The 27,351-nt window shown below is 44.6% G+C and overlaps 1 protein-coding gene across 1 annotated transcript in view; it reads right to left on the bottom strand.

Moving 5' to 3' along the window:
• Nucleotides 1-25,238, bottom strand: part of LOC124780123 (Down syndrome cell adhesion molecule-like protein Dscam2) — a 372,570-nt gene extending 347,332 nt beyond the window's left edge. The window contains exons 1-2 of the mRNA XM_047253757.1: nucleotides 25,087-25,238; nucleotides 5,229-5,430 (exon numbers count right to left, since the gene is read on the bottom strand). Coding sequence (XP_047109713.1) covers nucleotides 5,229-5,430; nucleotides 25,087-25,238 — 354 coding nt within the window. The remainder of the gene's footprint in view (nucleotides 1-5,228; nucleotides 5,431-25,086) is intronic.
• Between the last annotated feature and the right edge of the window lie 2,113 nt (nucleotides 25,239-27,351).

Raw genomic sequence — 27,351 nt, 5'->3', positions numbered from 1 at the left:
CATGCTTTATGTTTCCCCGACAGTGATGTCACCGGACAAAAAAGCTATTTGAACTTCGCCACTAGTAAAGACATGCATCCCTATAAATAAAGATTGCTTGGATTTCTATAACCTATTGGGTGAAGTTTCCAGGCACGTTTCAGGACCCGTCCTCACAAAAAAAATGGTTCAAATGGCTCTGAGCACTATGGGACTTAACATCTGAGGTCATCAGTCCCCTAAACTTAGAACTACTTAAACCTAACTAACCTAAGGGCAGCACACACATCCATTCCATGCCCCGAGGCAGTATTCGAACCTGCGTCCGTAGCAGCAGCGCGGTTCCGGACTGACGCGCCTAGAACCGCTCGGCCACAACGGTCGGCAGTGATGTCATCCTTCAGCAGTATAATTGTCCGTGTCTCGGAGCCAGAACCGTGCTGCAGTGGTTTGAGGATCTTTATAATTAATGTCGGCGACCAGATTCACCTGATGTGAATTCTATGGACCCCATCTGGGTCACTATTGGATGCCATCCCCCGTACGCAAATGCATGGCTCGTTATTTAAGCGAATTTCATGGCCTGTGCATAGACATCTAATGCCACCTACCTCGCCGGCCGGAGTGGCCGAGCAGTTCCAGGCGCTACAGTCTGGAACCGCGCGACCGCTGCGGTCGCAGGTTCGAATCCTGCCTCGGGCATGGATGTGTGTGATGTCCTTAGGTTACTTAGCTTTAAGTAGCTCTAAGTTCTATGGGACTGATGACCTCAGAAGATAAGTCCGATAGTGCTGAGAACCATTTGAAACAATCTACTTCCACAAACGTACTAACAAACTGTCGGATACCTGATACGCAGAATCAGTGACGTATTTCGTTCCAAAGGCGGACAAACAATTTATTAAGCATCTGGTCATTGTGTTTTTGGTCATTAGTCTATATCTTTATTTATCCCATTCTTCCGGTTACTGCCCTTGTCATACGAAATCTTATAAAACAACGTCCAGTGCGAGTATCAATAAAATTATGTCTAAGCTGGACGTCAACTCTCAATTTCTTCAGGCATGTCAAATAAAGCCGAAGGCAATCATCAATGATTAGCTTCTGGACAGCTACCAAATTGCGGGAATGTTCATTTCTACGCAGCACCATATGTTCCATACAGTCGGAAGCATTTTCTAAGTCCTTTGGACAGGGTGAATTCCGTCAAATCAGAACACACGTGTGCAGCTCTGTGAACACGGCTGTTTTCGTCCTTAGTACACCCATCATGAACATATAGAAGAAACGGTAACACTTGCTCACCGAGAATGTCGAAATAAACATCCTAGTTGGTGTTCACAGTGACCTGAATAGATTTGCCAAAATCTTTGTACGAAAACCACCCCCACACATCACACAACCAACTCAGACTGAAATAAACCTGCCACACTTTGCACCTCACTGCCTGTCGATGCACTCGACCCTATGTGTCATTTAAGAAGGGACGAAGTCGTGACTCATTGAATCATGCTACATATCTCGTCACCTGCTATCCAGAACCCGTGTTCTTTGTGAAGTCTTATGTGGCTCTGTGAGTGATGGTCTTTTGCGAGGTACCCGTCTCCAAAGGTACCTTCCAGATGTTAGCTCGGAAAATGGTTGAGTTAGACCGGTATTCATGGACAAGAATTTCTGTCTAGTCCCAACCACTTCGTGCTTCTCTGTGCTTCATGGCTGTGAGTATACAATCATTGATTTTAGGCAGTTTGGACAGCCCTCGCTGATACAAATCGGGAAATTTCGTACACTGTGTTCATTTTTTTGAGTCATCAGTTTTGTGACTGCTTTGATGCGGCCCGCCACGAATTCCTCTCCTGCGATAAAGTCTTCATCTCAGAGCAGTACTTGCAACTTACATGCTCAGTTATTTTCTGGATATGATCTTCCTCTACAGTTTTCTCCTCTGCAGCTCCCTCTAGTACCATGGAAGTTATTCCAGTATGTCTTAACAGCTGTCCTACCACCCTGCCCCTTCTTCTTTAACAGTGTTTCCATATATTTCTTTCCTCGTTGATTCTCAGGAGAACCTCATTCCCTACCTGATAGTCTTGCTTCCACCTAATTCTCAACATTCTTTTTTAGCATCCCATCTCAAATTCTTCGATTCTCTTCTGCTCCGGTTTCCTCACAGTCCATGTTTTGCTATCATACAATGGAGTGCTTCAAACGTACATTCTCAGAAACTTCTTCCTCAAATTAAGGCCTATGCTTGATAGTAGTAGACTTTTCTTGACAAGGAATACCCTTCCTGCCAGTGCTAGTCTGCTTTTTATGTCCTTCTTGCTCCGTTCTTCAAGGGTTATTTTGTTGCCTAGGTAGCAGAATTCCATTACTTCATCAATTTCGTGATCATCAATCCTCGCTATTCTCATTCCTGCTATTTCTCATTACTTCGACTTTTTCTCAATCCGTAGCCTGAACTCATTATTCATTCCATTCAGCTCATCCTGTAATTCTTCATCACTTTCACTGATGATCGCAGTTTCATCAGCGAATCTTGTCACTGATATCCTTTCAACTTCAACTTTTAATTCCAGTCTTGAACCTTACTGTCCGCCATTGTATTTTCTTTGTAGAGACTGAACAAGCGCACAGTAGGGATGAAAGACTACGTCCCGTCTTAAATTCTTTCTTGGTCTTATCATTCTTATTGTTCCCTCTTGGCTCTTGTACATATTGTATATTACCCGTCTTTCGCTATAGCTTACTAATACCCGTCTTTCGCTGTAGCCGCCGGCCGCTGTGGCCGAGCGCTTCTAGGAGCTTCAGCCCGGAACCGCGCTGCTGCTACGGTCGCAAGTGAATCCTGCCTCGGGCATGGATGTGTGTGATGTCCTTAGGTTAGTCAGGTTTAAGTAGTTCTAAGTCTAGGGGACTGATGACCCCATATGTTAAGTCCCACAATGTTTAGAGCCATTTGAACCATTTTTTTTTCGCTGTACCATACCTCTATTCTCGTCAGCATCTCGAACATCTTGCACCACTCGACATTGTCGACGCTTTCTTCAGTTCGACAGATCCTATGGATGTATTCTGATTTTTCATTAGTCTTGCTTCCATTATCAACCACAACGTCAGAACCGCCTCTGTGTAACCTTTATCTTTCCTAAAGCCAACTGATCGTCATTTAAGACACCCTCAATTTTCTTTTCCAATATTCTGTATATTGCTCCTGTAACAACTCGGATGCATAAGCTTTTATGCTGATTGTGCGACAATTCTCGAACTTGTCGGCTCTAGCATTTTTCGGAGCTATGTGGATGATGTTTTATCGAAAGTCAGATGTTACAACGCCAGACTCATACGTTCTACACATTAAAGTGAATAGTCAGTTTGCTCATGGGCAAGTCCAAACACAATTCTATCACGTATCCACGTCGACACATGTTACTGTGAAGATTCCTTAAAACAGACCGGCACGTACCACTTCACGTCATAAGTTAAGACTTCTTGGATGGCCACGCAGCCGCCAGGTACGAGCTCTGCGCCTAACAGAGTGCGCTTTTAAGAGGGTGGTTAATGTTTTGTCCGGTGAGATTACAATAGAACGATCGGTTGAGCATAGGAAGATAAGCAATAACAAGCAACATGTTAGGAAGTTACCGCGGGAGTTTCAAGAGAGATGGTCTGTGATTGCCTGAACTATGAGCAAGTCGTTGTAGGAAGATCGCTGCTACACTACTGGCCATTAAAATTGCTACACCAAGAAGAAATGCAGATGATAAGCGGGTATTCATTGGACAAATATATTATATTATAACTGACATGTGATTACATTTTCACGCAAATTGGGTGCATAGATCCTGAGAAATCAGTACCCAGAACAACCACCCCTGGCCGTAGTAAAGGGCTTGATACGCCTGGGCATTGAGTCGACAGAGCTTGGATAGCGTGTACAGGTACAGCTGCCCATGAAGCTTCAACACGATACCACACTTCATCAAGAGTAGTGACTGGCGTATTGTGACGAGCCAGTTGCTCAGCCACCATTGACCAGACGTTTTCAATTGGGGAGAGATCTGGAGAATGTGCTGGCCAGGGCAGCAGTCGAACATTTTCTGTATCCACAAAGGCCCATACAGGACCTGAAACATGCGGTCGTGCATTATCCTGCTGAAATGTAGGGTTTCGCAGGGATCGAATGAAGGGTAGAGCCACGGGTCGTAACACATCTGAAATGTAACGTCCACTGTTCAAAGTGCTGCCAATGCGAACAAGAGGTCACCGAGACGTGTAACGAATGGCACCCCATACCACCACGCCGGGTGATACGCCAGGATGGCGATGACGAATACACGCTTCCAATGTGCGTTCACCGCGATGTCGCCAAACACGGATGCGACCATCATGATGCTGTAAACAGAACATTAATTCATCGGAAAAAATGACGTTTTGCGATTCGTGCACCCAGGTTCGTCGTTGAGTACACCATCGCAGGCGCTCCTGTCTGTGATGTAGCGTCAAGAGTAACCGCAGCCATGGTCACCGAGCTGATAGTCCATGCTGCTGCAAACGTCGTCGAACTGTTGGTGCAGATGGTTGTTGTCTTGCAAACGTCCCCATCTGTTGATTCGGGGATCGAGACGTGGCTGCACGATCCGTTGTAGCCATGTGGATAAGATGCCTGTCATCTCGACTGCTAGTGATACGAGGCCGTTGGGATCCATCACGGCTTTCCATGTTGTCCTCCTGAACGCACCGATTCCACCGCAATCGCGATAGTCTAGAATCCGACATTTATCAACGTCGGAAACATGACGGTACGCATTTCTCCTCCTTAAATGAGGCATGACAACAACGTTTCACCAGGCAACGCAGGTCAACTGCTGTCTGTGTATGAGAAATCGGTTGGCAACTTTCCTTACGTCAGCACGTTGTAGGTGTCACCACCGGCGCCAACCATGTATGCTCAGAAAAGCTATTAATTTGCATGTCACAGCATCTTCTTCCTGTCGGTTAAATTTCGCGTCTGTAGCACGTCATCTTGGTGGTGTAGCAATTTTAATGGCCAGTAGTGTAGAATTGGACGACAGCCAATGCGTAACCTATTAGGGTTCATTAGCCATCTAGAGCTGAAAAATGATGTGTTCAAGGGAGACACACATATTAAGGGGCTGGTAGAATTCACTGCAAACGGCATCATCGAGACCACTCCAACAATTTCTTGTTTGACGGTACCACTAAGAGATGAATGTCGGGCGACGTACCAGCAGGTGCGGCGTGACGTGTACTGCTAGCGGCGCGGTGACTTGCAGCGAGGCGTGCACCCGCTGCTCCCCGAAGGCGTTGTTTACTCGACACTCCCACCTGCCCGCGTCCTCCGGCCGCGCCCCGCGGATGTGCAGCGCCTCCTGAGACGCCCACACGCGGCCGGAAGAAGCCACCGGCGTGCCGGACTCGTGCCACCACCTGCAACAAGTGGACGGGGGATTAGGGCTGTGCGTTCTGCATCCAGTCTCCGTGCGTCGCAAGAAGGAGCTTGCGTCTATGCGCTAGCCTCAGTTTCATGATGTACGCACGCGTCATTCCACAAGCACTGAGACAGGAGGACGCACCGTTTATTGCAAAGTTGGAGATGCCTGCTTTGCGTGCAGGTGGATTCACATCTCAGATTTTGTTCAGGTTTTGGTTCAAATTTCTCGTGTGCTGATTTGGTACACTATCAAAGGAACATTCACTATGTGATCAAAAGTATCCGGACTGCTCCAAAAACATAGATTTTTCATATTAGGTGCATGGTACTGCCACCTGCTGCCAGGTACTCCACTCCATATCAGGGTCCTCAAGGGTCATTAGACATCGTGACAGAGCAGAATGGGGCCCTCAGCGGAACTCACGGACTTCGAAAGCGGTCGGGTGGTTGGGTGTCACACGTCTGTGCGCGAGGTTTCCACTCTCTTAAACATTCATAGGTCCACTACTTCCAATGTGATAGTGAAGTGGAAACGTGAAGGGACACGTTGATTGGTGGCTACACTGAGTCACAGCGCCAGAGATTGCGCCAAAGAGTTTTATTCCGCCGCCTCCACTGGCAGTGCTTGTTCAGAAGTTGTGGTGGTTAGTGCTTTGCTGAGAGGATGTTGATAGCTGTACTATTTGAGGCCATGTCGTGTGCAGTTGTTTTGATGGGCTAGACAGCAGATGTTGTTCGAATGGAGATGTTGTAATGATCAGAGTGTATTTTTAGTCAATATATATGAAGGCAAAAAACATTTTTTTTTTTTTTTTTTTTTTAAATTTCCTAACTAACAATGCCTCTTGGTCACAGGTTCAGTCAACAAAGCATCTGGCTTGTGTTCATGTATTAGACTGTAAATCGGGTTTCTATGGGCAATTATAGTATTTCAGTTTTATTTCGTTAATTCAGTGTAAATGGTATTTAAAATATATTGTCTTATTGAGGAAGAACCGTGCCAGATGTGTACGTTGAATCACACTTCCACACACAGAACAGTTACACTTGTGCTTTGTTGTTCGTAGTTTTTGTTTCATAGCTTTTATAGTTGCTGGGGACTTAATTAATTAATTGTGGTAACGGAAATTTTCCTTTCATTCTTTTTTGTTGTTCTATGCAGTCAGATTGCGTACTAATACTAGTCAGGGCCAACCGGTTACGAGACAGCGTAACCGAACAGACAGCTACTAATTACTAGAAATTAAAAATGTTTGCATTCTATTTAATTAAGCCCCCATGCAACGTACACCACAAAAGCGTACAGGCCGACCTCATCTGTTGACTGACAGAGACCGCCGACAGTTGAAGAGGGTCGTAGTGTGTAATAGGCAACATCTATCCAGACCATCACACAGGAATTCCAAACTGCGTAAGGAGCCAATGAAAGTACTATGACAGTTAGGAGGCAGGTAAGAAAACTTGGCTTTCATGGTAGAGCAGCTGCTCATAAGGCAAGCACCACGCCGGTAAATGCCAAACGAGGTCTCGCTTGGTGTAAGGAGCATAAACATTGGGCGATTGAACAGTGTAAAAACGTTGTGTGGAGTGACGAATTACGGTATACAATGTGGCGACCCGATGGCAGTTTGTGATACGGCGAATGCCCGGGGAAAGTCATCTGCCAGCCCAGGCCTACACTGGTGCTTTAAGCACCTTCTTGCTTCCCACTGTTGAACAGCAATTCGTGGATGGCGATTGCATCTTTCAACACGATCGAACACCTGTTCCTAATGCACGGCCTGTGGCGGGGTGGTTACACGGCAACAGCATCCCTGTTAGGGACTGGCCTGCACAGAGCCCTGACCTGAATCCTATAGATGTTTTGGAACGCCGAGCTCGTGCCAGGCCTCACCGACCGATATCGATACCTCTCCTCAGCGCAGCACTTCCCCAAGAAACCTTCCAGTACCTGATTCAATGTATGCCTGCGAGAGTGGATGCTGTCAAGGCTACGGGTGGGCGAACACCATATTGAATTTCAGCATTACCAATGGAGGGCGCCACGAACTTATAAGTCATTTTCAGCCAGCAGCCCGGATACTTTTGATCACATAGTGTACACAAATCTGCAAAGTTTTAATACTGTGGGAGTAAGAGCCTTTTACGTGAAAGGCAACAAAATGGCGCGACAACATTTAAAAAATTTTTGTCGAGTCCCAAGAGCTGTATTTCAGTGAATAATTGTGGTAGTGTTGCAAAACGTGGTACTATGGTTCAGCAGTGTGCATTATGCACATTCTAAAAGTTCTGTGGGCATTTGATTCGTTATTTTCGATCTAAGTTGCCAAAAAAGTTGGCTGTGTGAAAATGTCTGCCAAGTTTAAATAGCTTGACCTTTTCCATAGTTGCTTTAAGGAGGAATTCTTTCTTAACCTTATCTCATAGCTTGTTTATAAAATGTGCAAGTTTTATTTCTATTCGGTATGTAAGTTGTGAGATAGATAGGAGTGAGTTTCGTAGGAAATAAATCTGTTGCAAAAATAAGTGACCTCCAAACCCTTGTATCTTGAAAGGGATGCTTGATTAATGTTTTCGTTGACCACCATATGAAAGAGCACTCTTTTTCCTGCGTAAAATATCAGATTCAAGGGATTGATTTTCTTCTCGAGCATCTACAACCATCCACAGAAGTTTCTATTGAAAGTTTAGCAAACCAGCACACAATATTTGAACAAAATTGCCGACAGGGAGTCACCTCTAAAACTAGGCCAATTAAAAGGTATGATCCAGTAGCTATGGGCGTGGCAGCGAGTATACATTACCACCAATCGCGCCATAGTAGCAGCAAAATTTTTATATACGTTTGTTAAAACAGTTTCGAGAAATTCTTTATTCCATAAATGGCTAATTCCATGTTAACTGGCTACACAGCAGCGCCGGACTGCAAGCGTGCTAAGATTTTGTATATGTTCAACATGTGTGTTCAAATAGTGTAGAGGTGTTTCCATTTTTGATAACAACGACAAATTATTTTTGGCTTATTGCATTCTAACTGTGCTATATTTACATATGTTGGGACGATGTGTTTGTACTCAGGTATGTGAATGTCATTTACGCATAAATCCATTTCTGATTGCTTTACTTTGTAATTTTAGTGTATTTTGTGTGACAAGATGCTTCTCTCTTATTGTTTGTGGCTCATGAAGATGGACATAATCAGACTGGCGTTAATTATTCTGGAGTACGGTATTGTGGTCGGCAATGCTTTAAATACATAATAAGGGATTAGTATAATCGATAGTAATTTGTTGTTGTTGCAACAGATGTGGAAATCGAAGAAAGAAGTAAAAGTACTGGATAACTCAATACCCTTCGCGCCGAGTGAGTGTGGCTGAAGAGATAAAGATGGAAGACTCCTGGAAAATTTTATTCGTAAGTAGCGAGTGTTACCAAAATAATAATTCATTGTGAAGTACGGAATAAATGAGCTGCGCACGTGATATTTAGTTGAGGCACTTAGATTTCTTGCTAAAGGCATTAATTCCTCAAGATTCATTTTTCGGTTCAAGGTATCTACGCATCGATATGTGCTATCATCCCAGAATTTTCGGAGTATATTATGACATCCGTGTATAATTATTTAACCTGAGTTGACGACCAGGTAACGTTTTTATGTAGGTAACAATTTTATCAGGCTTATTCCAAAAAGTTAACATTCGTTGGTGCTTTCGGTTTACAACCGATAGAGGAAAACGGGAATACTTTTGTTTTATAATACGCGACAGCTATTTGTGTGTGTGTGTGTGTGTGTGTGTGTGTGTGTGTGTGTTGAGATGAAACTGGCTCTCGTGACAGTAAATTGGTGTAAGAAAGATATCAAAGAATTCGATCAAGGAAATGTAAAATACATTACAATACAGCATCGTAACAGGAGGCGAAACTTGTATACATCGTTCACGATGTTGGTTCGTGGGGCGCTCAACATCCTGGTCATCAGCGCCCGTACAAGTTCCAATCTTTCCATTTCCAGTCTCGCTGCTACCCGACTGGTGATGGAATGATGATGAGGACAACGAAAACACCCTGTCTCCGGGCGGCGATAATCCGACTCTGTTGGGAATCGAACCGGGGACCCCGTGATGAAGAGGCAGCAACGCTAGCCACTAGAAAATGGTTCGTTAGCTAAGCGCTTCCACTTGCTTGTTTCTTTAGTTTCTGCGAACTCGAGGTGATCCATGTTTTAGAGGCTTGAAAAACAGTTACTGCTGAATGACACAACAATTTTTTTCACACAAGTTATCGGTGAAATCAAGGAAAATTACCGAAAATGCGCAATCATTATTCATCATGAAGATCTCAGCTGCAGTCCAGCACGTCAAATAATTAAGTGGTCGACGGAGATAAACATCGATTTAATGTCTGATTGCCCATATTCGGCCGGCCGGAGTGGCCGTGCGGTTCTAGGCGCTGCAGTCTGGAGCCGAGCGACCGCTACGGTCACAGGTTCGAATCCTGCCTCGGGCATGGATGTGTGTGTTGTCCTTACGTTAGTTAGGTTTAATTAGTTCTAAGTTCTAGGCGACTGATGACCTCAGAAGTTAAGTCGCATAGTGCTCAGAGCCATTTGAACCCATATTCGCCTGATTTACAGGTTAGCGCATTCTTCTTGTTCACTTGTATCAAACAAATAATGTGTGAACAGCGTTTTCTTTTTTTTTTAAAGAAGCAGTTGAACCTTTCCAAAACCATATTATTGAGGTACCAATATCAAAGAGAAAACGTTTTCTCATGAAATAGTTCGAAAGCACGCAGAACAGTAAAGACTTTATGAGTGAATAATTTGAGAAAAATATTTTTCTGTCATTGATTTTGCAAAAATTTAAAATATATTAGCATAAGATCCATTGTGCTAAACAAACCATCAACTATTAGACTAACGAATACTCGATTTTTACAGGAGGAACCTATATGTTACCGCATGAAACTGTCATTCATGAAAATCTATGAGGGCAGACCTATAAGCAGCCACACACGAGTGATTCATCAGGCACGTCTCGTTGTAGACTGTATCCTTTCAGTCTAGGTCCAAATTAGGTGGAAAAAACACTCATAACATGTCTCACACCAAGCAACGATCACCACCAGCTTGCAGCGGTCTGTGACGCAGAAGCGTGAAGCGTTTCAGTAAGTGACAGTTGCTACCAGCATGGAGGAATTAGTTAATTTAGCTGCCGCTGCTCTTTGCGTTGGTGCAGGATGTTTGGAAAAAAGTGCCACATTCCCTACCGGAGGTAGTATTGGTCAAAACTAGAAGAAAGGTTCCTATAATTATATGCCGAGAAACCAATATCTGTTGAGGTATGTGCCGTTAATTATCATCTATTCACAGCCTGCATTTTATTTGCAGATGTGGCGGGATTCACAAGAGATGGTACACGAAATTACCACAATACGCAGTTGCAAATCCTCGAGTACCCATAGAGGTGAGGCATCAGAAACTGTTCACTATCAATGTGTGGACAGACGTTGTCTGTGACAGATTCATAGGGCCATACACTTGACTGGCCGCGGCTCGTGGTTTCATTGCTGGGGAAGGCTGCGACATTTAGAAATCGGAACTAAACCTAGACCTCGGACGACGCTACAGATCAGTCTGTCAACATGGCCAAGATTCAGGATTTTCATTTCTAAACTTCAGACGTTTCTCGTTTTGTGCACGCAATCCGCGGTGTTCATCAGATCCCGTGACGAAACAGTGATGTTTCCATGACGTCACGATCTTGTGCTGTGATTGGCTGACATGACCAACCTGAGCAATCGCCATGGAAAATAATAGACCGCGTTTGTCGTATTAACTCTTGTGCGTTACAAAAATATGCATTTTGAGTAGTATAGCGCACACAACCACTCAACCGCATTGTACAGCCCTCTGTTAAAATTTTGTGTGTATTCGTGCCTCTTTTTTTTTTTCTTTATTGTAATTTTAAGCACCTCATACAGGCGGGCTGTCAGCAGCATATGACGCCGCTCTTCAGCCAGGTGTACACGATCCGTATGCTTTCAAGGAAAAGGAGGAGGTGGGGGAAGGGGATGGGATCGTACAGGATCCGCGTGGGGGAGGGGAGACGGATGCGATAGGCGAGGCGGAGAGCATGGCGTTCAAGGATTTGGAGGGATTTATAAAAGGTAGGGGGGGCGGAGATTCAAGCCGGATGGGCGTAACAAAGGATAGGGCGGATGAAGGATTTATAGGTGTGGAGGATGGTGGAGGGATCCAGACCCCACGTACGGACAGAGAGGACCTTGAGGAGACTGAGTCGGGAGCGTGCCTTGGCTTGGATTGTCCGGAGGTGGGGAGTCCAGGAGAGGCGACGGTCGAGGGTGACGCCAAGGTACTTAATTTATTTATTTTTTATTTATTTATGCATTTATTTTACATGGCAAGATTAGGGCCTTCATGCCCTCTCTTACACCTAACCAGGCATACTCAGATTCAACAAATTTCAGTTTCTACAGAACATTAAGGACATATAACATGTTATACAGTATTAATGTTAAAGAAAAAAATAGAGATTATAAAAGTAGTACAATGATAATTATAACAATCAAAAAATAATTATAACAATAAAGAATAATAATAATAATAATAATAATAATAATAATAATAATGACTATGTATATGAAAGTAAACATATTTTTCTTTTATGATTGTCAGTCCTATTGCTAGTTGGGAATTTTCTCGTTATATTCTTGCAGCTTGTGAGTTATTCTCATCAAGCAGAGACATAAGACGATAGAATGGGGTAAAAGAGATATAGAAGAGGTAGATCGGTTAGAGGAAGAGAAACAGAATGGTAAAATTCGAAGCTATGATGGAGAGGAGAAAGAAAAAGATGAGAGGAGCACAACAATGGTGGCTATACCGTCCCTAATATGTAAGTCTTGAGTTCCCTCTTGAATGTTGAGTGGTTCTGGATAAGACGCAGATCACAGGGGAGCGCGTTCCATAGTCGTATGGCTGAGATGGAGAATGACACGGAGAAAGATTTTGTGTTATGTAAAGGTACAGCCAATATGCTAGACGTATCCGATCTGGTATTGCGGTTGTGGAATGATGATAGGTGTTTAATGTGAGAAGATAAGTATTGGGGGCACCAGTGGCTAAGAAATCGATGAAGTAAGCACATCGTGTGGAGATCGCGTGCCGTATGTGGGCGTATCCAACCTAGCTGGGAGTATGAAGGACTGATATGATCATACAACCGTATATTGCATACGTATCTAACGCAAGCATTCATCACTAGCTCGAGGCATCTCGAATTTTCACTATTTGTGCCGTGTTGAACTACATCACAGTAGCAAAGATTAGGCAAGACTAGTGTTTGGACTAATTTTTGTTTAACATGGGAAATATTTTTCTAAATTTTTGAATTGCATGTAGGGAGGAGAGCGATTTCCGGCAAGCTGTGACTGTTTGTTCTTCCCAGTTTAGGTGTTCATCCAAGATTATTCCAAGGTCTTTTACTGTTTTTTGGTATGGTAGTTGGGTACCATTGAGGAGTATTTGAGGGACTGTTTCGCGAAAGTACCGACTGATTAACTTTGGATGAGATATAAGTATGACCTGGGATTTCTTGGGGTTTAGTTTCAGACCTAGGTTCTGTGCCCATCGAGAAACAGAGCAAAGATCTGCGTTCATACTCGCTACTGCGTCAGCAATGTTCTTGGGGCTTGCACTTATGTACAGCTGGATGTCGTCGGCATATAGATGGTAGTTGCAGGAGTGAATCACTGAAGAAATATCATTAATGTACAGTGAGAAGAGTAATGGACCAAGGATGGAGCCTTGGGGAACTCCAGAGCGCACGTTTTTCCATGATGACTTTTCCGACCCACAAATGACTTGTTGACTTCTGTTTTTGAGGTAGCTGTCGAACCAGTGTATTGTGCTGTTTGAGAAATTCAGCTGCTTCATTTTAATTAGTTATATATCAAAGTCAACTGTATCAAAAGCCTTGCTAAAGTCAAGCAGTGTTAGGATGGTAGCTTCACGTCTGTCCATAGCATGTTTAATGTCATCAGTTACTTTGATTAATGCAGTTGCTGTACTATGGGGCTTTCGAAAGCCTGACTTAAGGGTGGGAGTGAGGGCGATAGGACGGCCATAGATGGTGAGATAGAAATCAAGGAGGCGGAAGGAAGCGATATATATTCGTGCCTGGATTTACACTTTGTTCTTGATTCATGTTTACATGGAATATGGGAACACCAAGTTCCTTCACTTTTATCCTAACCGCATCTTCCAAAATTTTACCTGATAAATTGCAGACTGAATTCATATTGTGTTGTTTTCGAACTCGGGGCATGCTGCTGTTATTCGCAAGAAAGCAAAACTCACTAAACTGTCGCATAATGCATTCACAGAAAGAAACTTACTAATAGCGCACGTTGCCATCTGTCAGCAAGCAAGGAAACTAAAGTAACGGGACGTATTTCGCTCTAGGGGTATATTTCGCACGCTCTTTTCCTGTAATCATTCGTGAAACTCTCGCTAGGTGGTGATACTGACGTTACCGTACTCTAGTGAACTCTGGCAGGAGATTCCGCGGTGGATAGAATAATCAATGGCAGATCCAAGAAACCTGTGTGAAACACTATCAAAACAATAATACTAAACGTTGATTAAAGACGCATCAAAGCGTAATAAAGATATACAGAGGCAGGTATTCGATAGCGAAGTTTCAGCAATTCTGTTAATTCCCTTATGATGTAAGCAATGGAACGTGAAAATTGTGTGCAGATTGGTAGTGTAACACCGAAAATGCAGGACGCATGGCACCTGCTACCGATATTAACTTTTTTTTTAATTGTATGTAAATATTTTGTAATTTAAATGCTTTCTTTTAATAAGTTAGGACATTGCTTCACTGTATGTGTATATTTAGGTAGAAGTCTGTTGACGTTTCATTGCATTTATCTGTGTTTTATTGTGAAACTTATAAGCTCTGGGAAAAAGCCAAAGGAATTGTTATTTGTATCGATTGGCAACGATAATAGCAGTGCTTGTGCGTTGTAAAATCTTTGGGTAGGGAGTTGTTGCGCGGAGCGCTTGTAGTGTGCGGAAGTGTTGTATTAACGGTCTCGCTGTAGAGAGTAGTATTTTCGCTGTCATAATGTACGCGCGCCGGCCAGATGTCTAGAGAAGGAGTAAGCATAGTGGACGGGCGGATGAGGCTGCATTAATTACGATAGCCCGTTCCTATAATTAGCAGTGGCTCCACAATATGCTACCGTCTTCAACAACAGCAGCAATTCCAGCAACACAGTTTAGTCGTCGGCTCCGAATTTCGTCGTATGCATAGCACTGAAGTAAGACTGTTCATTGGTAGACAGTATTAACGGCTAACCCCGCAGCACAACTGAATGTGATTTGATTGATAAGATTTATTTAAATAATAATCCGTTAAACTCAAGGAGATTGTGTCCTCATTGCCCCCAGACATTGTTACCAAGATGGATCCTTGTTTCTTTTTTTTCCTGATATGTTAACCGAGTGTCGTAAGAAAGAAATTGAATAGTTACAGCCAGTCTAGTAATGAATAAATTCTCTTTTAAGAATTTTAGCCTCAGTCTACTTTCAATTAATTGTTGTACAACAGAGGCTTCAGTATATGACTAAAGTAAGGCTATTTCATTTTTCAAGTTTGAGAATCAGTCATTGGAAAAAAATCCAAATCCTAAGAAATACACAGATTAAGAGTGCAGAAGTTTTATTTATTTTACATACAGCCTGGAGCACATGGCTGTTTGGTTTGGTACGTATTCTTTTTTTACTGACTTAAACAGAATTAAATTTTTTTTAAAGTTTTTTAAATTCTGTTCAAGTCAGTAAGAAAGGCTCAGTTGTTCAGACAATAATATTAAATCCAATTTGCAAAATAAGTACAGCAAAGTAAAAAGTGCTTGCTTTTTTTCTAAATTTCTTTGATGACGTTATGCTGAGGTCACTGAAAGTCATTGTTCACGTAACGAAGTTCAGTACTAACATACAGTTTAATTCCATATTTTCAAATCATTACTCGATTGCCTTTTTCAAAATTTAATGCCAAACATAATGTAAAAGTGACTTCTCAGTTTTCTTTATCATTACATACTCACTTAAAATTTGTGTCAAAAAACGTGACAACCTTCAAGTTGCCACGTCAGTGTTTAATAATGCATGTTTTTCTTTCCCATCATCTTTCATAGAATTTTGGATGTAAATTGCCCTAGTGGGCTGGCGACCGTTAATTATTTCCTTTTCGCTCATTAGTGTAACTTTTTGATTCATCATCAGTGGTATCCCTTTTCTGTCCAGTGTTGTCCGTGAATGAATGCACAAAATAACTTTCATTTTCCAAATTATAGCCCTGTTCGGTTTAATTACTTTTTATTTTTAGTAGACTTTCCATCAGAAGGGTCGGTTATTCACTTTCCCCCTTACCTACCGCTATCACTTCTTCGGGAAAGGTAGCCTTATCCAATTAGAAAAATTCATTAGCCATACACGCGATCGACGGTCATATTTTATATCTCAAGCAGGATAGGCCGATTAGTAAGAGGGAGGTTACAGTAGGACACCCTTAGGCTGAAACACCAGAGCCTTCAGGACGATCATAAGAAAGTACTCCCAGGAAATAAAGCTCTCATACCTTTGCTACATAGAGCTAAGCGGCATTTCAAGGCTTAGCTTTAAGACTAGGTACTACCTCTTCGAAAAACATCACGTGACATCACATATCAACAGTTCCATAAACGTTGACCAGCATTATTTAAATCCTTGTGGGACATATGCGAAATGCCTTATGATAATTTTAATTCTGAAATAAGTTATTGAGAATTTTATCGTAATATATAGCTCCCTTAAGTACAATGGAAGTGATTCCTTCAAGCCCTCACACGTACCGCTTCTTTATGTCAGTGTTTTCCACATGTTCTCCGCTCCGATTCTGGTGACATCCAGCATACCTGAATTGTGCTCGACGAGAAAATAATAGTGCTGTCGACATTAGTTGCTGAATAAGCTAAACTCATCCTGCAGCTTTCCTGTTTAGTACCCATACTACCGCAGCCAAGCGGACATCCATTCTAGCACTTTTGTATTCCGGGTTGCATAAGTTGCATGAGCCGCAGGCGAGGCCGTTAGCAGTCAGATCCATACTGGGACGCGGAAGACGAAGGACCGGGCAGGACAGCCTAGCGAAGGAAATACTTGGCGACACAGAGAGTGGGCACATTGGGAGGCAATTTCCTCTGTCGTGCCCACTCCGCGAGAGCACGTGATCTTTACGCCTTCCGTAATCTTCGTGCCGCTCGCGCAGTAAACTGTGTTTCGGAAACCGCTCGGCGTGGGCGGAAGCAAGCATCGCTCTTCCCTTCCCTGTTCTCCGCCTCAATTTGAGGTGTTGTATGTACACCCACGAGTCACAAAAACCTTCGCTACGCTGTACTGCCTTACTCTTCGCCGGCTGGTTCCTGATGTGCGCCTGGCCTTACAGAGCCTCAATGAGATGGCCTACAGCGGATGGTCTACATTGCTACACCTACTACGGTTGCCAGTCAGAGACTACGATGATGTCACGTGGCCAGGAGAGCAAATGATAAAGGATTTCCGACAGAAGCAGCCACTCATGTGGACCTGATGTCGCAATCCGCGGACCCTTATAACTTGCGGTCCGAGGGCTGCGGCGACTGTTGCAATTGTATCCGAACGGAGTTGCAGTAGTAGTTACTAAGTCCCCAGCAAGTGCTGTGGACTGTTGAGAGATGTCATACTGGAATACGCCGTATTAGTAAGTACATTTGTTATTGGAACCACCAGACGAACAGTGCAGCATCAAAGATACGGACTAGGTACCTGGAGGCTATTAACTACTGCAAGTGACAACTTGTCACAGACTAAGTTTTCGTCTATATTGAGTACTTGTTTACTAGAGTTCATGTCAAGGTATTTTTTGGGTTATAATAATAAGGCTTCTGGCACTTTATTAATTTTATTTTTGTACTAGTCCAGAACGCAACTCCGGTAGTGATGCAGCTCATCAGTAATGCTCTGAGACCATGTTTTCAGTTTTCCTAATACTCATTATTTAGATCAGTGTTTGTCAAGCTTTTCTGTTCAAGCGCCAATACTGATATTGCGGGGCGCCACATAGGGCCACATATGCACCAACCTTACTATTAATTGGTAAAGCACGTAACTTATGTTACGATCCTCCAAAAGATTATCTATAGTAACGGAGCAGTTAAGTTGGGCGGAGCTCCCAAAGTACTGATCGTTAAACGGTGGCACAATTCGAAGTACATCGTCTCCACTGGTCTGTTTCATACTGCTGACCTCAGCTATCTAACTGTTATCACACTATAGTTGCGTGATGAAGTGTTCTTGGTGTCACTATGTGTACGAATGAGTCTGACTAAGCACCAGGTCTGGCGACTGATTATTAGCGTTGTTATTAGCGTTGTCAGCAAGATAATATTTATAATGTATATATATGCTGAGTCGCAGCAGGTCTGGGGACTAAGTGTTACTGTTGTCAGTAACATCTGCTACTCGTTGCTTCAGCGATTATCTTATTGTAGTCCTTTATCTATTTTTGTTAATATATCTGTGCATTTAATAGTCTGACCCGCAGCGGTTTACCTCGTAGCTTACGACCATCAGCTGTAGTATTCTGGGCATGTTGCTTGGTTGATTCCATTTTTCTAGTTTTATGTACATATGTACTGTTTAATATATATATATATATATATATATATATATATATATATATATATATATATATATATATATACTCCTGGAAATGGAAAAAAGAACACATTGACACCGGTGTGTCAGACCCACCATACTTGCTCCGGACACTGCGAGAGGGCTGTACAAGCAATGATCACACGCACGGCACAGCGGACACACCAGGAACCGCGGTGTTGGCCGTCGAATGGCGCTAGCTGCGCAGCATTTGTGCACCGCCGCCGTCAGTGTCAGCCAGTTTGCCGTGGCATACGGAGCTCCATCGCAGTCTTTAACACTGGTAGCATGCCGCGACAGCGTGGACGTGAACCGTATGTGCAGTTGACGGACTTTGAGCGAGGGCGTATAGTGGGCATGCGGGAGGCCGGGTGGACGTACCGCCGAATTGCTCAACACGTGGGGCGTGAGGTCTCCACAGTACATCGATGTTGTCGCCAGTGGTCGGCGGAAGGTGCACGTGCCCGTCGACCTGGGACCGGACCGCAGCGACGCACGGATGCACGCCAAGACCGTAGGATCCTACGCAGTGCCGTAGGGGACCGCACCGCCACTTCCCAGCAAATTAGGGACACTGTTGCTCCTGGGGTATCGGCGAGGACCATTAGCAACCGTCTCCATGAAGCTGGGCTACGGTCCCGCACACCGTTAGGCCGTCTTCCGCTCACGCCCCAACATCGTGCAGCCCGCCTCCAGTGGTGTCGCGACAGGCGTGAATGGAGGGACGAATGGAGACGTGTCGTCTTCAGCGATGAGAGTCGCTTCTGCCTTGGTGCCAATGATGGTCGTATGCGTGTTTGGCGCCGTGCAGGTGAGCGCCACAATCAGGACTGCATACGACCGAGGCACACAGGGCCAACACCCGGCATCATGGTGTGGGGAGCGATCTCCTACACTGGCCGTACACCACTGGTGATCGTCGAGGGGACACTGAATAGTGCACGGTACATCCAAACCGTCATCGAACCCATCGTTCTACCATTCCTAGACCGGCAAGGGAACTTGCTGTTCCAACAGGACAATGCACGTCCGCATGTATCCCGTGCCACCCAACGTGCTCTAGAAAGTGTAAGTCAACTACCCTGGCCAGCAAGATCTCCGGATCTGTCCCCCATTGAGCATGTCTGGGACTGGATGAAGCGTCGTCTCACGCGGTCTGCACGTCCAGCACGAACGCTGGTCCAACTGAGGCGCCAGGTGGAAATGGCATGGCAAGCCGTTCCACAGGACTACATCCAGCATCTCTACGATCGTCTCCATGGGAGAATAGCAGCCTGCATTGCTGCGAAAGGTGGATACACACTGTACTAGTGCCGACATTGTGCATGCTCTGTTGCCTGTGTCTATGTGCCTGTGGTTCTGTCAGTGTGATCATGTGATGTATCTGACCCCAGGAATGTGTCAATAAAGTTTCCCCTTCCTGGGACAATGAATTCACGGTGTTCTTATTTCAATTTCCAGGAGTGTGTATATGAGAATTGTGCCCCGGTTGTTGGTTTGATTGCGTAGTGACCATAATTTTGCTATACCCTTTATACACATTCTTCCGACTTAAGGTTTGGGAAGACAAAAGACGACTGTATTTATGATTATTGCAGGGCCGACATTGGTTTCCGATGTTCCGCACCGAACCGTGATCTTGTATCCAGTACCTTGGGCGCGTATTTGGGTTGGGTTGAGAGAGTTGGCTACTCTGAGGCGCGCTACTCGCTATCTCTGTCGGAGCCTGTATTGCTCGATCCCCCGGAATTTGGCCTAACCCTCTCGCTCCCATTCCTACTTAACGTTAAATCAAGACTTGAGTAGGACCATATCAATCATGACAAAAGCTTGATAAATGATTTAGATGCCAATTTTCTTCAACTCTATGTGTTGTGTTACAAAAGGCTTAGCTAATTTAATGTTCCTTGCTACAAATAAGTACCGCGTTTGAAGACGACCGTCTGCATATTGCGCATTCATGAACCCGTGTCACTTGCGTGTCAAAATATATACCAAAGCAACCGATCGGTAGGAGTCGCCCCAGCCCGTTAGTTATCAGTATTGCAAGACAAAGCATTCCGCCTGCCTCACCGTCTAAACCTACAGTGGCCGCGCTACATAGCCCCCCTCCCTCTCCCCCTCCCAACCCCTTGCCCTTGAAGTATGCAAAGAATTTAGCTCACAGCCAGATTTATCGATATCAATTAAAACTTAGCGCATCTTAGATCATTACTGTCTCTGTAAGTATTTTTGTTTGCTACTGCCGAGGAAAACTACGCTGTTGAAAAGCTGGTAACGTTATTTGCCTTTTGTGGGTTTGGCTGTTAGTTGATAGATGCGTATTATTATACAGGATGAAAAGTATTTAAACCGACAAACTCTGGGAGGTTGTAGGGGACATCAAAACAAATATTTTTCCCTAATGTCATTTTTCCCTATGAGGAGTATTTAAACCGGTAGAGGAAGATTTCTTTGCCGGCAAATTAATTAAACGGCAAATTAATTAAACCAACAAACACTTTTCCATTTTTTTATGACCAACAGACAACACATTAACACAACCCAATTTCAATTACAGTAGATTTTCAAAAATGCCTCCACTGACACGTAAACAAAGGTTACACCTTCGAATCATGTTCTGTCTGACAGGGACAAAAAACCCCAGGAGTACCCTGAATTGTTCCTGCTGCTGCTGCTGCTGCTGCTACTGTCCAGGCAACCAGGTCCTCTTCTGATGCAACAGGAGTTGCGTAAACAAGGTTGCGCATCTCTCCCGCACAAAAAGTCCAGAGGGGACATGTCTGGGGATCGAACAGGCCATGGTACAAGACCACCTCTGCCAATCCACGTTTTTGGAAATCGTCGGTTCAGGAATCGACGCACACGACGACTGAAATGTGCCGGCGCCGTGTCATATTGAAATCACATGCGTTGTCTTGTAGGGAGCGGGACTTCTTCCAGCAACTCTGGCAATGCTCTGGGGAGAAAATTGTAATAGTGCCTGCCATTTAATGGCCTAGGTAGCAGATACGGCCCAATTAAACAGTCCCCAACAACACCGACCCACACATTAACGAAGAACCGCACTTGATGAGCGCCAGTAACTGTGGCATGTTGGTTATCCTCACTGCAAACATGCGAATTGTGCATGTTGAAGACTCCGTCACGCCCGAACGTCGCTTCATCGGTAAACAACACACAGGATGGAAATGTAGGATGCATTTCACACTGTTCCAGGTACCACTGCGAAAACTGTGCTCTGGGTGGATAATCAACTGGTTCCAGGTTGTAGACACGCTGTACGTGAAATGAAAATAACAATTGCTCTCGAAGGACTGTTCTTGCATTCGTCTGATTCTTCCCTATGTTATGTGCAATTGCACGAATGCTGATTGAAGGATCCCGCTCCACATGCTGCAAGACAGGTTCCTCGAATTGCAGCGTTCTTACCGTGCGACGGCGTCCCTGTCCAGTTAATCTGCAAAATGACCCGGTCTGACGCAGACGTTGGTACACAGCAGCAAAGGTCGTATGATGCGGGATACGGCGATTACGATATGGCCGGTGAGCCTTAACTGTATATATACTAAGATGGTATCTGTTCTTCCGGACATGTCCGAAAGAATAGATACCATCGGTGACCATGCAGCTCGTTCGAATGAAATTACAATGAAATGAGCACCTTTAGCTGGTTACAGACGTTGACATACGTCAACGGGGACAGATGAAAATGTGTGCCCCGACCGGGACTCGTACCCGGGATCTCCTGCTTACATGGCAGACGCTCTGTCCATCGGAGCCACCGAGGACACAGAGGATAACGCGACTGCAAGGATTTATCTCTGGCACGCCTCCCGCGAAACCCACATTCTGAACGTCTTGTCCCGCACTACATTCGTAGTGCCCCCGACCATTATACTCACTACTCGCTGCGCGTTGCCGATTCCCGTAAGAGTTTGGGCACTGTTTGTGCATTCGCACAGAAGAAGAAGATGGTCAAATGGCCGGTGAGCCTTAACTATATATATACTAAGATGGTATCTGTTCTTTCGGACATGTCCGAAAGAACAGATACCCCCTTAGTATATATAGATTACGATAATGTTGTTGATAAACCAGCTGTGTAGCTCGTCCGTTGTGGTGTACTACATAGTACGCACCAACCATATCAGTGTACACACTCCAGGTGTATCGCTCCATTAGTAAACAGAGACAATGCACTACTACACTGGTGGACAGCAGTTGCCTACAACTGAAGAGCGTAATACGGCCTCTAACAACTGGAGATCGTAATACGGCCTCTAACAACTGAAGAGCGTAATACGGCCTCTACCGGTTTAAATAATCCTCATACGAAAAAATGACATTAGTGAAAAATATTTGTTTTGATGTCCCCTATGAAGTCCCAGAGTTTGTCGGTTTAAATACTTTTCACCCTGTAGAATATGGCTGAGAAACGCGGGCGGTACGATTACTTGATTTGGGCTGCCTGTGGGCCGTGGGCCGCAGTTTGATGTCCACTGATTTAGATTGTTGTCATCTGCAGTCAATCTTGTTACGTTCAAATTTTTGTTGAATTTTTTAAACGTAAGAGTATTTTGTGTGCAATTGCGTTCTTGTACATTTGTAATTTATAGCGTGATGACTGCCGATGAGCTAAAGAGGCTGGATGCGGGTTGTGCTAGAGCAGGGGTCTCCAAACGCTTTAGTCTGCGGGCCACATTGATTCCTCCACGAAGTCATAGGGGCCAAGATCTACCTAGTGGGACTAAAGAACCCTAGCACTCCATGATCACCGTAATGTAAGGCTAAAAGAAAGATGAAATCGCAAAAATCTAAGGTTGTGGGAATAGCTAGCACTGAAACGAAATACGAATTTTATTTAATTACATAATTTTGATTGGTGGACGTACCTGACCGAATTTCTGGCATATTTTATTCTTGCGAATTTCACCGACAAAAAAGTATGTCACTGCACATTCTTCACGAAAGCGTCCTGCAAAGTTAACGAAATCTCAAAATCATTGTTGGCAACACTATTACTACAAGACGTAACAGAGGTGGAGTATGTCAACGCTTTGTTATTTCAAGCAGCGCAACAATAAGGTTAGTTATGTAGTCTTGCAGCGAGTAGCAAAGCCAGAGCATATATTTATATGGTTCTGTTGCGTGATTGCGTCTATGTTGCGAGTGTCTCACGAGTTTTTTAGTGTTTTATGCTCTGTACTAGTAGGTATTCTAAAGGTGGCAGGGGTAAAATACAGGGAGCAAAAGGCTATTTACAATTTGTACAGAAAACAGATGGCAGTTATAAGAGTCGAGGGGCATGAAAAAGAAGCAGTGGTTGGGAAGGGAGTGAGACAGGGTTCTTGCCTCTCCCCGATGTTATTCAATCTGTATATTGAGCAAGCAGTAAAGAAAACAGAAGAAAAATTCGGAGTAGATATTAAAATCCATGGGGAAGAAATAAAAACTTTGAGGTTCGCCGATGACACTGTAATTCTGTCAGAGACAGCAAAGAACTTGGAGGAGCAGTTGAACGGAATGGATAGCGTCTTGAAACGAGGATAGAAGATGAACATCAAGTAAAGCAAAACGAGGATAATGGAATGTACTCGAATTAAATCGGGTGATAGTAAGGAAATTAGATTAGGAAGTGAGACACTTAAAGTAGTAAAGGAGTTTTGCTATTTTGGGAGCAAAATATCTGATGATGGTCGAAGTAGAGAAGATATAAAATGTAGACTAGCAATGGCAAGGAAAGCGTTTCTGAAGAAGAGAAATTTGTTAATATCGAGTATAGATTTAAGTGCCAGGAAGTCGTTTCTGAAAGTATGTGTATGGAGTGTAGCCATGTTTGGACAAGAAGAGAATAGAAGCTTTCGAAATGTGGTGCTACAGAAGAATGCTGAAGATTAGATGGATAGAGGAGTTGGTGGCACAACTTGACAAAAAAGAAGGGACCTGTTAGTAGGACATGTTCTGAGGCATCAAGGGATCACAAATTTAGCATTGGAGGCCAGCATGGAGGGTAAAAATCGCAGAGGGCGACCAAGAGATGAATACACTAAGCAAATTCAGAAGGATGTAGGTTGCAGTAGGTACTGGGAGATGAAGAAACTTGCACAGGATAGGGTAGCATGGAGAGCTGCATCAAACCAGTCTCAGGACTGAAGACCACAACAACAACTAGTAGGTGTGTGACAATTCAAAGTTTGAATTCGAAGAGACAAGGAAAATCTGAAAATCGAAATACGTAAAGAAAGTGAATCCTTGCTTAAGAAGCATCTTCCGTAATGACTGATTACTAAGGCTAGTCGCCGAAGTCGCGTCCATTTGAAAGGCTTGCACGAGACTCGTGAGTAGAATAAAATGTAAAGAATTTTTTTACTTAAAATGTTTTCGCCAAACTAGTCTGTTAACCTTATCTTTTCGTTTTCACTATCGCAGGGAGAATGGTCTGTCTGTTTATTGTGGATAGCCACAAGTTTAACCGTGACCTTCCGCTTTGTAAAGATAGAGCTCCGACAATGTCGCGGTGTATTGGTGACGATAGGACTCGAAACTCAATTGTTGGCAGTATAGCCACTACCTCAAATATTTGGTGGGCCGGATACCAGGGATGTCGGGCCAGCTAACGCGGGCCGGTTTGCCGACTCTCGGGGGCCGGTTTCGGCCCGCGGGCCGTGGTTTGGAGACCCCTGTGCTAGAGAAGCAGCAAAATTGGCTCCCTCGTGAGCGACGGCGCTCTCGAGACAGACAGACGGGAGGGAAGCCGGCCTGGCAGGTGTAGCGTGGAATGGCCGCGGCCCTAATTGCGTTACAGCGTTGCGGCGCCAGCCAGTCTTCAGTATCGACCGCGAGGGGGAAGTGGGCCGGCAGGCGTTCCGTCCCATTATACGGAGCACCGGCGCTCTCGCAGGTGTGGGGCGCAATGGCCCGGAGGAAGAGCGCGGCCGGCGCGGCGGCCATGGCAGCCGCATCGCGCGGCCTGCGGGAGCCGCCGCGGCGCAGCCGAGTAATGAGCGAGCCGCCGGCGCCGTTCCGACCCATTTGTTCTCCTCTCGGCCTCGACGTCGAGATGCCGTTGCTAAAAGCAAACACTAGTTCGCCAGACATCCATCGTGGTTTCGTCAACGACCGTGCTAACATCGTAAGACGTAAACATTCACTACCAGAGATGTTACGCTACTGGCCATTAAAATCGCTACACCAATAAGAAATGCAGATGATAAACCGGTATTCCTTGAACAATTATACTATACTACAACTGACATGTGAGTACATTTTCACGCAGTTTTGTGCACAGATCCTGAGAAATCTTTACCCAGAATAACCACCTCTGGCCTTGATACGCCTCGGCATTGAGTCAAACAGAGCTTAGATGGCGTGTACAGGTACAGCTGCCCATGCAGCTTCAACACGGTTCATCAAGAGTAGTGACTGGTGTATTGTGACGAGACAGTTGCTCGGCAACCATTGACCACCGTTTTCTGTCGGTGAGAGATCTGGGGAATGTGCTGGCCAGGGGAGCAGTCGATCATTTTCTCTATCCAGAACGGCCTGTACAGGACCTGCAACATGCGGTCGTGCATTATCCTTCTGAAATGTAGGGTTTCGCAGGGATCCAATGAAGGGTAGAACCACGGGTCGTATCACATCTGAAATGTAACGTCCACTGTTCAAACTGCCGTCAGTGCGAATAAGAGGTGACCTACATGTGTGACCAATGACACCCCATACCATCACGCCGGGTGATACGCCAGGATGGCGATGACGAATACACGCTTCCAATGTGCGTTCACCGCGATGTCGCCAATCATGGATGCGAACATCATGATGCTGTAAACAGAACCTGGATTCATCCGAAAAAATGGCGTTTTGCCATTCGTCCACCCGGGTTCGTCGTTGACTACACCATCGCAGGCGCTCCTGTCTGTGATGCAGCGTCAAGGGTAACCTCAGCCATGGTCTCCGATCTGATAGTCTATGCTGTTCGTGCAGATGGTTGTTGTCTTGCAAACGTCCCCATCTGTTGACTCAGGGATCGAGACGAGACTGCACGATGCGTTACAGCCATGCGGATAAGATGCCTGTCATCTCGACTGCAAGTGATACGAGGCCGTTGGGATCCAGCACGGCGTTCCGTATTACCCTCCTGAACCCACCGATTCCATATTCTGCTAACAGTCATTGGATCTCGACCAACGCGAGCAGCATTGTGGCGATACGATAAACCGCAATCGCGATAGGCTACAATCCGACCTTTATCAAAGTCGGAAACGTGATGGTACGCATTTCTCCTCCTTACCCGAGGCATCACAACAGCGTTTCACCAGGCAACGCCGGTCAACTGCTGTTTGTCTATCGGTTGTAAACTTTCCTCATGTCAGCACGTTGTAGGTGTCGCCACCGGCACCATCCATGTGTGAATGCTCTGAGAAGTTAATCATTTGCGTATCAGAGCATCTTCTTCCTGTCGGTTAAATTTCGCGTCTTTAGCATGTCTGGAGCATCTTCTTCCTGTCGGTTAAATTTCGCGACTGTAGCACGTCATCTTCGTGGTATAGCAACTTTAATGGCCAGTAGAGTAAGTTGTGCCTCCCATCTCAGAAAATGACTCAAGTGTGTGGGACCCGTACCGAGTGCGATTAACACGGGTATACTTGTAACACAATGCCGAATACCTTCTTCCACGCACTTCACAGTGGTGTGCAGTGTATGTAAGTAGGTGTGGTCCATATTAAGTTTGAATTTTTCACCCCCGCGACAGGAATGTGTGTTTGATGTTCGGAACACAAGACTGAAGTGATTAGATATGCAGGTGCATATATGCATTGATTCCAATCAGTGATGTAGTCAAAAACATTGTGTCATGAACACAATGTCAAAGAGTCACATTTGGAATCAGTCAACTTACGCATATTGGAAGCATATGAAAAGAATGGTCGCATTGGCTCAATGGTAAGTAAAGCCGATAGCAGACTCATTCACCTTTAGAATATTGGGAAAATGCTACGAGTCTGCGTTTGAGTTTGTTTAAAAAACAATGCGAGTCTTTGTAGAATGTTGCTCAAGGGTGTGAGACTAATATCAAGTAGGATATTAAACTTATTGTTAGACAACTAAGGGCAGTATGATTGATCGTTGGTTTGTTTCAGTTCTG

The sequence above is a fragment of the Schistocerca piceifrons genome, chromosome 1 (assembly GCF_021461385.2).
Source record: "Schistocerca piceifrons isolate TAMUIC-IGC-003096 chromosome 1, iqSchPice1.1, whole genome shotgun sequence".
NCBI classification, from domain to species: Eukaryota; Metazoa; Arthropoda; class Insecta; order Orthoptera; family Acrididae; genus Schistocerca; species Schistocerca piceifrons.
Note: the sequence above shows the minus strand (reverse complement) of the source record. Positions and strands in the feature narration are given on the sequence as shown.